Here is a 12,898-nt window from a genome sequence, read left to right on the forward strand (position 1 = left end):
CTAGGTAATATCATCAGTGCTAGGAGGTTTGTGAGGTGGAGGAAGGGAGGGGGAAGGGAAGGAGGAGGACTGTGGAGTCCTTGTTGCTCTCTAAGCATGGTGGTTTCCTTGCAAACGTTTCAAGAGCCAGCAAGGTAATGTCATCAGTGCGAGAAGGCCATTTGTAGCAAATTCCTCTTCCTTCTAGCACTGATGATGTTACCTAGTTGGGTCACGAAACGTTTCCAAGAAAACCACCAAGCACCTCCCCCCACAGTTCATCCCTGTCTCCAAATAGTCTCTTCTACTAATACAGAGGCAAGAATTAGCTCCTCGCCTGCTGGGACATATGGGTTTGCCCCCCAAAAGTCCGCAGTCTCACCTGGGAAATACGGAATCTGCTTGCCATCCAGATGGTATTCCACGCCCACTTTGATCTCTTCGAAATTGTCAAGGATGTCCAGCTTCGTCACAGCCAGGCTAGGAAGCGTCCCCCCCCCCCAAAAAAAGTGTTATCATCAAGTCAAAAAGCATCCTCTTAGGGTTATGTTTCACACTTACGACCGTTGCAGACTCCCCGGGGGTCAAAATTCGCACGCTTGGCAACTGACCCATACTTAAGACGGTCGCAGAATCCCGGGGGCTCACACGCTCCCCTTTTGCGACCTTCTGACCAGCCGAGTCAATGGACGAGCCAGGTTCACTTAACAACGGCGTCGCCGATTTAAAGGACAGTTTAAACCAACGTGGCAAGGGAAGCTGTCAACTGGGGAGGCCAAACTCACTGGCCCCATTTCTCACGGAGCAACGTAAGATCTGGGGCTCAATTGTGGCCGTTAAGTCGAGGACTCCCTAAGCTGCGCCGAAAAGGGCGCCGTTCTGCAAAACTTCACGGGGCGTTCAAATCCCACGAGGAACAATAAAAACGAAAGGGGGGGGGAAGAGAAATAAAATTTGGAAGAGACTCACGCGCTGAAACCGTTGATCATGTGGGCGTATTTCACCAGGACGAGATCTAGCCAGCCGCAGCGACGCTTACGGCCCGTGGTGACACCGAATTCCCGCCCTCGTGTTTGAAGCGTCTCGCCGATATCCTGAAAAGGAGATTTTTTTTAAAATGTACAATGTAGACACTCCGTAAGCCAAATCCCGATTTTTTTTCTGCTGAAATATTCAGACATCAACCCCCCCAAAAAACCCCTAAGTAACCATGGTAACTAATTAAAATCAGGGTGGATTTGATTTGAATCCAATCGCAATTGAAATCACTAGTGAAAAGGCTTGATTTTAAACCAACTCGATTTAAATCATAATTTTTAAAGAGCAACTCTCCCGCAGTGGCTCCTCCTCCTTTGACCCGCTGTTAACTCAACGATATTCTCTATATTGCAGAATAGACAACCTCATATGCTACATAACTAAGCTCCACTTCATGCTGAATAAACTAAATTATTAATGTTATCTTAAATGGAAAACTATCTTGAGATGAGGTGTTTACTCCAAAAGCATTTGATTTAAAATAAATGTGATGAAAATCAAGCAAATCCAATTGACGTTTTTTTAAAAGAAATCTGATTTTTTAAAACAAAACCATCTATTTTTTATTCACCCTGGCTAAAATGAGCACACTTTGTGTTATTTCGTAATATAATTTATTTCTTCGACCTTCATCAAGACGATCCCAATAGGATTTTATCTTACGGCAAGGAACTGAGTCCCGGAAGGGATGCAAGGTTGAGAAATAATTAATCTCTCTATATAAAAATCTGTGTGTGAGTGTGGGTGAGAGAGAGAGAGAGAGAGAGTGAGGGAGTGAGAATGTGAACAACGTGATGGGATGCAAGGTTGAGAAATAATTAATCTCTCTATATAAAAATCTGTGTGTGTGTGAGAGAGACAGAGAGAATGAATGAGAATGATGTGATGGAATGCAAGGTTGAGAAATTAATTAATCTCTCTATATAAAAATCTGTGTGTTTGTGTGAGAGAGAGGGGGGGAGAGAGAGAGAGAGAGAGAGAGAGAGAGAATGAGGTGATGGGATGCAAGGTTGAGAAATAATAAATAATCTCTGTGTGTGTTTTCCAGCATAACTCTGGAACGCCTTGAACAATTTCAACCAAACTTGCTACACAGATGACTTACTCTCTGGAGAAAAATACTGTGGGGGTAAGACATCCCCAACGCCCCTCGGGGGTGGGTGTTCTGTTAAGATACAGCCTGTTGTGCCGTAAATTGGCTTCTACTGTACAGCGCAGTGGAGTTGCCACAGTAACGGTTTCACAGTACTCCGCAAGGGGGAGTACCCTCTGGTAAGGGGGAAAACCCAACCTTAGAAATTATGTTTGGTCCGGACATTTCCCCCCCTCCCTATAAATAAATACCCGGGCAACGCCGGGTTATCAACTAGCGGAGAATAAAATTGTCCAGGACACAGAGAAAACAGCTCCCTCAGGTGAGTTCCAAGATCTGGGGAAGACCCACCCCGATATTCGGGCACTTACGTTGTTTTGCTCAGTGGGGAAGGTCCCCACGCCAACGCGGGTGGTGTACGCCTTCACCACGCCGTACACCTTGCCGATGTAATGGGGGGGTATGCCAAGGCCGGTGCATACACCTCCGACGGTGCAGTTCGAGGAGGTCACGAAGGGGTAAGTACCTTTGGGAGAGAGGAGAACATGTTGGGGGGCTACAAAAGGAGATATAATTTTTTGAGTCAGCGACACTTGCGAATTTTAAGGTTAAGAGTATCCAGCTGGAAGTTGCGTACAGCCGCAGGCAACCAATTTCCGACACCACGCTACGAAAAAGACGCGGAGATTTTGGAAAAAGTGCAAAGAGGAGCAACTGAGATGATTTAAGAGACCAAAACATATTTACAATGGTTGTAAGGAATTGTGTTTGGCCCCGTTTTGACCGAGGCTTCCCCAGCAGCACGAAGCCGAGTCCCCGTTCCGATAAACCCCTTTTGATTTAATTGAGAGTGAATTCCTCTTCAGCAAAATCTTTCCTCTCCCACAGTCTTTCAAGAGAGTTCCCAATTACCGACTTTTCTCAGGCTTGGAGAATATCTTTCAGACGCCGCAATGCTTGGCAAGAATGCAGGAATGAACTAATGGCCTCCTGCAAACTCCACTCCCCTGTCGCTCCTCTTTTATTCCCTATGGGAGGGGCCCTTCATCGTCCACCTGTGGCCTTCCTCCCAAGTCTCCCCCCCCCGTTCTTTAGCTCTTCCCTTCGTCTGGCAATTCTGGGAACAGGCTCCAGCTGTTCTTCTGCCTCACTGATGTCTGACTCTGAAGGCAGCTGATAACTGTCATACGGCCCTGGCCCCCTCTCTGCCTCCGACGCAGAGCCCTCCTCAGAGCCTTCCCCAGACTCCAGGACTGGCCCAGGTTCCTCCTCCCCAACCTCCTCACTGTCCGAATCCGCTGGCCAGCCACAACAAGCAGTGCGTAAATTGTGTGGGATTGGTTTAGCCGTGTGTGTGTACGCAGGTCGTTGTGGCCGATTTAATAAACCGTGGTTTGAAGGATAAGCGCTGCACACGGAATGAACCTAGATACTAACGCTAAGCTGGCTTGCGGGCCGTTTTCGATTCAGGAAAGAACAGCGGCAAACAAAACCGGTCAAGTTTTAATTTTTCAAAAGGGACCTTACCGAAATCGATGTCCAGGAGTGCCGCGTTGGCTCCCTCCACGAGGATCTTCTTGGAAGGCCCATGCAGAGCTTCGTACATGAAATAAATCCCGTCCTTCACCAGGGGCCGGATCTTCTCGGCGTAGATCTGCCGATCGAGAAAGATTGACAGAGGCATCAACCGGAGGCTGATTTTCCCTAGTTCCAAGCAAAGAGCTGTGTGCTTCCTTTATTTTTTTAAGAAAGGGCAAATATCCAAACTGCAGTTGTTGAGTTAGTTACGCTGTGGTTTAGCAAATTTGGCTTCCCCTGGATGCCTGAATTGTTACCATGTGACCACGGGGATACTGAACTATGGATTAAATCAGCTTTCAACGAACATTTTCATGAGTCATGAAACCTTCCTGCCCGGATGCCACAAAATACCTTTAGTTGTTCCAGTTCGGCTTCCGTGTCGATATTAAGCGTTGGGTAGCTGGCTTTGTACTGCTGGGCCAAACCTCTGAATCTGAAACGAGTCAATTCGTTACTTTCCAAATTATGATCATTATCCAATTTCTTCGTCTCGCGGTTCAAAGCCGACCTCGAGCAGCTTCCGGTAAGATTCAATATACAAACCTCCAACAATTATAAGCATCGGTTAGAAATAGAATAACAGAGTTGGAAGGGATCTTGGAGGTCTTCTAGTCCAACCCCCTGCCTAGGCAGAAAACCTTACACCACTTCAGACAAATGGCTATCCAACCTCTTCTTAAAAATCTTCCAGTGTTGGAGCATTCACAATTTCTGGAGGCAAGCTGTTCCACTGGTTAATTGTTCTAACTGTCAGGAAATTTCTCCTTAGTTCTAAGTTGCTTCTCTCCTTGATTAGTTTCCGCCCATTGCTTCTTGTCCTGCCCTCAGGTGCTTTGGAGAATAGCTTGACTCCCTCTTCTTTGTGGCAGCCCCTGAGATATTGGAACACTGCTATCATGTCTCCCCTGGTCCTCCTTTTCATTAAACTAGACATACCCCAATTCCTGCAACCGTTCTTCAGATGTTTTAGCCTCCAATCCCCTAATCCTCTTGGTTGCTCTTCTCTGCACTCTTTCTAGAGTCTCTTTTGTACATCGTGGCAACCAAGTGCAATATTCCAAGTGTGGCTTTACCAAGGCATTATAAATTGATATTAACACTTCATGTGATCTTGAGTCTATCCTTCGGTTGATGCAGCTTAGAACTGTGTTGGATTTTTGGCAGCTGTTGGCTCATACTTAAATGATTGTCCACCGGGACTCCAAGATCCCTCTCGCAGTGACTACTATTGAGCAAAGTACTACGGATGAAAATGATAAAAGTTTAAAACAAAACTTTTAAACAGCTTTCAAACTTTCCATTTATGCGACCGTGTTTCCCTGAAAATAAGACCGGGTCTTATATTAATTTTTGCTCTGAAAGATGCATTCGGGCTTATTTTCCGTTTAGGTCTTGTTTTCGGGGAAATACGGTACTAAGCGCATCCCTGTGGTTGATGATCTTAACTGGGTCTTATTTTAGGGGTAGGGCTTATACTATAAGCATGCTGGGGAAAAAATCATGCAAGGGTTTATTTCCCCTCCCTCCCCAAATATCCCGTGGTGAAGAACTGCCAGCTCCCAAATTACTCACTTTTTGGAGAACTCGTTGAAATCTGCCAACAGGTCACAAATTCGCAGTCCGGTACGTGAAGCTTTGGAGGCGTAGGCAGGACCGATGCCCTTCTTGGTGGTGCCCAGGCTGTTGGAAAAAACCAAACGGGCATCGAACGGAGTCTAAAAGGGCACTTTGCACCCTCACCCAACTACAGATAGTCCTTGATTTACAAGTTTGTGCAGTGACCATCAGAAGTTACAACAGCTCTGAGAAAAGTGACTTAGGATCATTATTCACAGTTATAGCTGTTGCCGTATCTCCCCCCTCCCCCAGGTGATCAAAATTCAGACGCTTGTCAACTAATACAATACAATACAATAGCAGAGTTAGAAGGGACCTTGGAGATCTTCTAGTCCAACCCCCTGCTCAGACAGGAAACCCTATATCGTTTCAGACAAATGGCTATCCAACATCTTCTTAAAGACTTCCAGTGTTGGGGCATTCACAAATTCTGGAGGCAACTTCCACTGATTAATTGTTCTGACTGTCAGGAAGTTTCTCCTCAGTTCCAAGTTGCTTCTCTCCTTGATTAGTTTCCGCCCATTGCTTCTTGTCCTGCCCTCAGGTGCTTTGGAGAATAGCTTGACTCCCTCTTCTTTGTGGCAGCCCCTGAGATATTGGAAGACTGCTATCATGTCTCCCTTAGTCCTTCTTTCTATTAAACTAGACATACCCAGTTCCTGCAACCGTTCTTCGTATGTTTTAGTCTCCAGTCCCCTAATCCTCTTGGTTGCTCTTCTCTGCACTCTTTCTAGAGTCTCCACATCTTTTCTACATCGTGGTGACCAAAACTGGATGCCGTATTCCAAGTGTGGCCTTACCAAGACATTATAAAGTGTTATTAACACTTTACGTGATTTCTCAGGCTATAAAGGTGGCGGCTGTAATAGTATGTGAGAATGACCTTGAGGGATGGATGAAAAGATGCCATCGAAGGCAGATAAGAAACAGCGGAGCCCACAGCTGCATAAAGGATGGAGAAAAGGGCTCAGTAGGGACCCTCCCTAGTTTCTCAGGCTGTAGAGGAGGTGGCTGTAATAGTATGTGAGAAAGACCTTGAGGGATGGATGAAAAGATGCCAGGGGAAAGGTCAGATAAGAGACGGTTGAGCCCTCAGCTACATAATGGATGGATGAAGAGGTTTAGAAGAGTGTGTCTTCAGATGCAAAAGTGAAAAGGGAGGGGGGAGAGGTGTACTTTCAAACCAGCATGATTCTGTTCATGTAACTGGCACAATAAAGTCAGAGGAAGTTCTGCTGGGTGTGTTCCCTGCCTGGACTACCTCGCAAGGCCGCCACTTCTCCATTTCAGCCTGCTGAGTCATTTCCACCTGCGGTTTTGAGAGAGCTTCAGAGAGCAAAGCTTCAACCCTTCTTCCCAATGCCCCACTTACTTTTTCCCTCCTTGCTGTTGCCTCTGCTGCTCCTGGATGCCGTCCACGGCTTGGTGGAAATTAAACACTGAAAGAAATAGAAGAGAGCCAGTTTTGTCTGTTAGTTTAAGGCACCAGGCTTAAGAGAGGTCTGGCTGTTCTAAGTGAGGCTTCCCGAGAGCATGAAGCAAACTCCTGGTCCTGACGAAAACCCCTTTTTATTAATTGGCTGTGAATTCTGCTCATTCACCTCCAGCAAAGGCTTTCAAGGGAGGATTTACGGTCACAGACCTTATCTGGCTTGGAGAGCTGCCAGGCCAAGATCTGCAAAACTTGGCCAGGAGCCTCAGAGAGTCACGAACTCATTAAGCGAACTAATGGTCTCCTGCAAACTCCACTCCCCTTTCGCTCCTCTTTTATTCGCTCTGGGAGGGGCCCTTCCTCGTCCACCTGTGGTATTACTCCCAAGTCGACCCCTGTTCTTTAGCTGGGGTCAGATAGTATAACAATGATAGTATCTACTATATGTTTGTTACGTTGATATGATCTTTATGATTATGAGGATGTTTAAATTTTAACACATTTGTTATCTAGAAAACTATACTGTTCAAATTAGAAATGAAATTTGTGATATAAAACCATTAATATATATTGTATATATAATATATATTTGGGCATACCAGGGGTAGTGTAACACACACACACACACACACACACACACACACACACATATATATGTCACTGTGAAAGACCGAAATTGGTGAATGTCGACATTCACCGGTGAATGTCGACACATACCAATTTCGGTCTTTCACGGTGACATATATATAACAAGTCAGCGTAACGCTTTACTTTTGCTTTTCAATTCGCAGTCCTGGAAACTACTCGTTCTAACCGCGCAGGATCGCAGGTTTTAAAAAAAAAGAAGTCCGCGAATAGAAGACGCTTAAAAGGAAGCGAGGAGCCGAGGTGTCGACAGGATAAGGGTATTAGGGTAAGGGTGTCGAGAGGATAAGGGTATATATTTCGGACATACACCAAGCGACTATGTGAATGTCGACATTCACCAGATTTCGGACTTTCACAGTAACATATACACAGAACATTTCCCTATTTTCTAAGACTTACCCAAGTGAGCACGATCGGAAACCACAGTCCGGGTCTCCCAGCCTTCCAACCCTGGGGAGGCAAAATGTTTCTTAATATTAGAGCTCTTCTCCTGCCACCATCAGCCATTTCCAATTTCACTCCGATTTGTTCTCCCCCGAGCCAAAATAATGGAACAACTTCTCCCAATCGTAGAGATCCTACCAAGGTTCAAACTGAACATCCATTTCGGTCCCTTTGGTTCTCACCTAGGCTTCCTGAGAGCATGAAGCCAACTCCTTGTCCCGACAAAAAAACTTTTATTAATTGACTGTGAATTCCTTTCATTCACATCCAGCATTCAAGGGAGGATTTACGGTCACAGACCTTATCTGGCTTGGAGAGCTGCCAGGCCAATATCTGCAAAACTTGGCAAGGAGTCTCGGAGAGTCACGAACCAATTAAGTGAACGAATGGTCTCCTGCAAACTCCACTCCCCAGTTGCTCCTCTTTTATTTCCTCTGGGAGGGGCCATTCATTGTCCACCTGTGGCCTTACTCCCAAGTCGACCCCTGTTCTTTAGCCGTTCCCTTCTTTTGGCAGCTGTGCGCATGCGCACACTGGGAACAGGCTCCAGCTGTTTGTCTGCCTCACTGATGTCTGACTCCGAAGGCAGCTGATAACTGTCAGACGGCCCTGGCCCCCTCTCTGCCTCCGACGCAGAGCCTTCATCTGAGCCTTCCCCAGACTCCAGGACTGGCCCATGCTCCTCTCCAACCTCCTCATTGTCTGAATCTGCTGCCAGCTCTGCTGACGGGCCACAACACCTTTTAGGAACTGGGGCAGTTATGAAATTCATAACTAAGGGCTGGGGCTTCACAAAGTCAATTTGGGGATCTCGAAGTAAGTTCCAGGAAATCTCCGGCAGATGTCAAATCTTGGAAAACATCAGCTCTCTTTCACCTCGATGTTTATGAGAATTAGCAACCTCAGGGTCATCCCAGACATTTTATTTTTAAAAAAGAGAAATTAATGTTTCTGGATTTGGGGAACAAAGGGGGTCCCAGAACCACAATTTGGAGGAACGAAAAGCTTAACGGAGTCTACAGAGGTCAAGACCCTTACGGACTCTCATGGTGGACTTCCAAAATGACATTGGTGATGGGAATCTCAAGAAGATGATGCTGGCCATGGCCAAGTTTACTTTGGGAGGAAAATTAAGGCAATTGGTTCAATGCATTTTTTTATTGTGCTCTTTCCTTCATGCCAAATTGCTCCGGAGCAAGAGGACTCACCTGGTCCCTTTTTTAAGTTCTTCTCAGCTTCTTCAAAGAGCCCTGGAAGGTGGATTACGACCCCGTTCCCTGGAATAAAGACAGCATCATCATACCTAAGTATTTTCTCCGGCTTTTATTCTTAAGATAGTCCTTGATTTACAACCGTTTGTTTAGTAACCGTTCAGAGTTACGACGACACTGAAAAATAGAGTAAAGAAAATGTATATTTGACGATTCAGGTAATAACTGCGGCCGGAATTGTATTTGCACAAAAATTGGAAAGCTGAAGGAATCCCTAAAGATGCAAATGTGATTAAGAGAATATTAGACTGTGCAAAAATGAGTAGATTAACCCTAGCAATTAAAGGAAAGAATCTGGTTATTATAATATATGTGGTGGTTATTTTATCATTGGTTAGAAAATGAACATGGATGGAAAGTATACAATTCAATAATTTAGGAAGAGAAATGTTGTAACAGGAGATACGTTAACTTGTAATGTTAAAAATAAGAATCTTAAAATAAGATTTATTCTTAATAAGAACAAAGAATTTGGTGGTAAGCAATATTATGACACCAAAAAAAATCTGTACTCAGATGACGCGCTGATTGATGAAATGTTTGTTTTAAAAGAAATATAAAAAACTTCTACAAAGAGAAAAACCACTAAAAAGCGACTTAGGACCATTTTTCACACTTACGACCTGCTCACCATAATTGGCGACTTAATTCATATTTACGACGGTCCTGAGGTCACGTGATCCCCTTTTCGACCTTCTGACCAGCAAAGTCGATGGGGAAGCCAGACTCACTTAACAACGGTGTTACTAACTTAACAAATGCAATGATTTACTTAGTGGCTCAAAAGGTGGGAAGTCCGATGAGGCCAAATTCACGTAAATGTTTCGTTTAGCAACACTTAAAATGTTTTGTTTAGCAACACTTAAGTGTTTCATTTAGCAATATACATTTTGGGCTCAATTGTGGTCGTAACTCAAGGACTACCTGCACTGACACAGGGATGAAACCTCACCAATGAACGATGTGGCGTTGTGATTGATCACCCCGCTGGGCAACAAATGGAAATCATATTCCACCGCGTCCACCACAACCGTGTGTCCGGCATTGTTGCCCCCCTGCAGGGAAAGAAAAATCAAAAGGTATAAATACAGAGGAAGAGAACAAAAGAACGCACAAGGCTGTGTTTACACAACACAGAACCACACACTTGTCAGGCTGCACCCATATAACAACAGGAGATTCAAAGACAAAACGTTGAGAAAACACTTTTATTGGCAGGAGGGATCTCCAAACTTGGCAACTTTTGAGACTTGTGGACTTCAACTCCCAAAATCCCGCTGCTAGTCCCATGCTGGCTGTGGGCGATGGGGTTAGCAGTCCTCCACCAAACTGCAGGTGTTCTGTATTCTCCCCAAAAATTTGGGGAAAGTTGCACACTTTGGAGAAAGCCGTCCCCTGCAGGCTGCAAGAGGATGGGTTTTGGAGTCCCCAGCTGCAGAGGATAGGGCTTGTAGTTCCCCCCATCTATACAGGGTGGGGTCTGTAGTTCCGCCAATCTCCATATGGATGGGATTTGTAGTTCTCCGAGCTGATGAGGGTGGGAGGGGAAGTCCTCAGCTGCAGAGGATTGGGTTTATGTCCCCTTATCTGTGGAGGGTGGGATTTGTAGTGCCTCCAAGTATTGGGGCATGGGATTTGAAGTCCCCAGCTTCGAAGGATAGGATTTAAATCCAATCTGATTTATAACCCCGCCCCCCAATCTGTGGAGGATGGAAATTGTAGCTCCCCCAATCTGGGGAGGGTGGGATCCGTAGTTTCCCAAAATCATGAGCATGGGAGTTGAAGTCCCCAGCCGCAGAGGACTTAACTGGAGAGGATGGGAGTTGTAATTCCCCCAGTTGCAGGGGGAATTGGGATTTGGAGTCCCCAACTACAAAGGATTTAAACCCCCCAATCTGTAGAGGATGGGATTTGTAGTTCTCCCCCAATCTGGAGAGGGTGGGATTTGTAGCTCCCCAAAATCATGAGCCTGGGAGTTGAAGCCCCCAGCCGCAGAGGATAGATAGGACTTCCCTGGGGAGGATGGGATTTGTAGTCCTCCAAATTCAGGAGCCTGGGAGTTGAAGCTCCCAGCTGCAGAGGATAGAGAGGACTTCCCTGGGGAGGATGGGATTTGTAGTCCTCCAAATTCAGGAGCATGGGACTTGAAACCCCCCCAGCCGCAGAGGGACTTCCCTGGGGGCGATGGGATCTGTAGTTCCCAGCCGCCGGGGGGAGCATGGGTCTTGTAGTCCCGCCCCGCCCCAACCCCAGAGCAGAGCCGAGGGCTCACCTGGCACCTGCAGACCAGGTCGGCGTCGAGGCTGAGCAGGTCGACCACCTTCCCTTTGCCCTCGTCCCCCCACTGCGCCCCCAGCACCACCGTCACGCGGTTCCCGGCAGGGGCAACGTGGGGAGCCGACCCCAACCGGGCTCGCTTCCCGCCCGGCCCTTCGCCGGCTCCGCCATTCAGCAAACCCGCCGCCGCCGCCTCCGAGCCTCCCTCTCCCGCCATGTGCTTGCAGGCAAAAGCGGCCAGCCCTGCCTAACATGGCGCCGCGCGGGAAGGCTTCGGCGCCAGCAGTCAACATGGCGGCGGAGCGAGGCTCATGCGGCTTCCACCTTTTCCTTCGCTTCTCCAGATGTACGGCGCGCGAGAGCAGACATTTCCAAAGGCGGCGAGCCGGGCTTCCGCCTTCGCCTTTCTCCATTTCCCCAGGTAAGAAAGGCGAAAAAGGGAGGCAGCGTTTATTTATTATTATTATTATTAATTATTATTAATTATTATTATTATTTATTGTTGTTATTGTTATTATTCTTTTATTCATTAAACATGAAACTCAGTCAACGAGCATTTAAATATATGTCCCAAACACCATTGACTAGCCCTGATGGTTGATATAGGTTGCTGCCAGCGTCCTAGGAATCAACCATGTATCTTCTTAAATTATGATATTCGGAGTATTATTATTATTATTATTATTGATACAGCAGTAACACATATCAATCATTAGCACCAGTCAATGGCATTTGCGATGCGTTTTAGAATGTTCAGTTGACTTGAGTTTCATGTTTAATGAATAAAGTAAATCATAATCATAATTATAATAAAATAAATCATAACAATGATGGTTGGTGACAGAGTCAACCAGAGGTTTAGACCAAATTTGGCATTTTTGTCCACTTATGGAGTCCTTTCCCAAGGATTTTGGACAGGCGGATGCTTTTATTAAATAATATTAAAGGTATTGTTGGAAGAGGTCAGCCAAACCAAGCTGCTTTTGCCATTGACCGATGGGGATTTTGTCAATGCCAGATTAGTCCTCAATTTAAAAAGGTAAAGGTTCCCCTTGCACATCTGTGCTAGTCGTTCCCAACTCTAGGGGACGCTGCTCATCTCCGTTTCAAAGCCGAAGAGCCAGCGCTGTCCAAAGATGTCTTCGTGGTCATGTGGCCGGTATGACTCAACACCAAAGGCGCACGGAACGCCATTCCCTTCCCACCAAAGGTGGCTCCTATTTTTCTACTTGCATCGTTTACGTACTTTCGAACGGCTTGGTTGGCAGAAACTGGGACAAGGAATGGGAGCTCACTCCATTACGCGGCACTAGGGATTCGAACCGCCGAACTGCCAACCTTTCTGATCGACAAGCTCAGCATCTTAGCCAGAGCCACAAAGGTTCATTTCGTGATCGTTCCCAGTCACCACTGACGTAGCACCATTTTTCACCCTTATGAACAGCCATCGTAGCATACCCTTGGCCCCAGGATCAAAATTCGGGGTCTTCGCAACTGGTTCATACTTATGACCGTTGC

General features: G+C 46.2%; 1 protein-coding gene across 1 annotated transcript; it reads right to left on the minus strand.

Moving 5' to 3' along the window:
• Positions 1-257: 257 nt before the first annotated feature.
• Positions 258-11,780, minus strand: LOC309399786 (adenylosuccinate synthetase isozyme 2-like; the record flags this gene model as incomplete). The annotated part of the gene is made up of 11 exons (XM_081967892.1): positions 11,376-11,780; positions 10,056-10,158; positions 9,041-9,109; positions 7,788-7,838; positions 6,681-6,747; positions 5,264-5,371; positions 4,043-4,124; positions 3,638-3,764; positions 2,482-2,636; positions 949-1,073; positions 258-459 (listed from the first exon to the last, which is right to left on the minus strand). Exons 1-11 carry the CDS (start codon positions 11,595-11,597, stop codon positions 258-260), a joined length of 1,311 nt encoding a protein of 436 aa, XP_081824018.1. The 5' UTR covers positions 11,598-11,780.
• Positions 11,781-12,898: the final 1,118 nt, after the last annotated feature.

The sequence above is a fragment of the Natrix helvetica genome (assembly GCF_964273705.1).
Source record: "Natrix helvetica genome assembly, chromosome: 16".
Taxonomy (NCBI): domain Eukaryota; kingdom Metazoa; phylum Chordata; class Lepidosauria; order Squamata; family Natricidae; genus Natrix; species Natrix helvetica.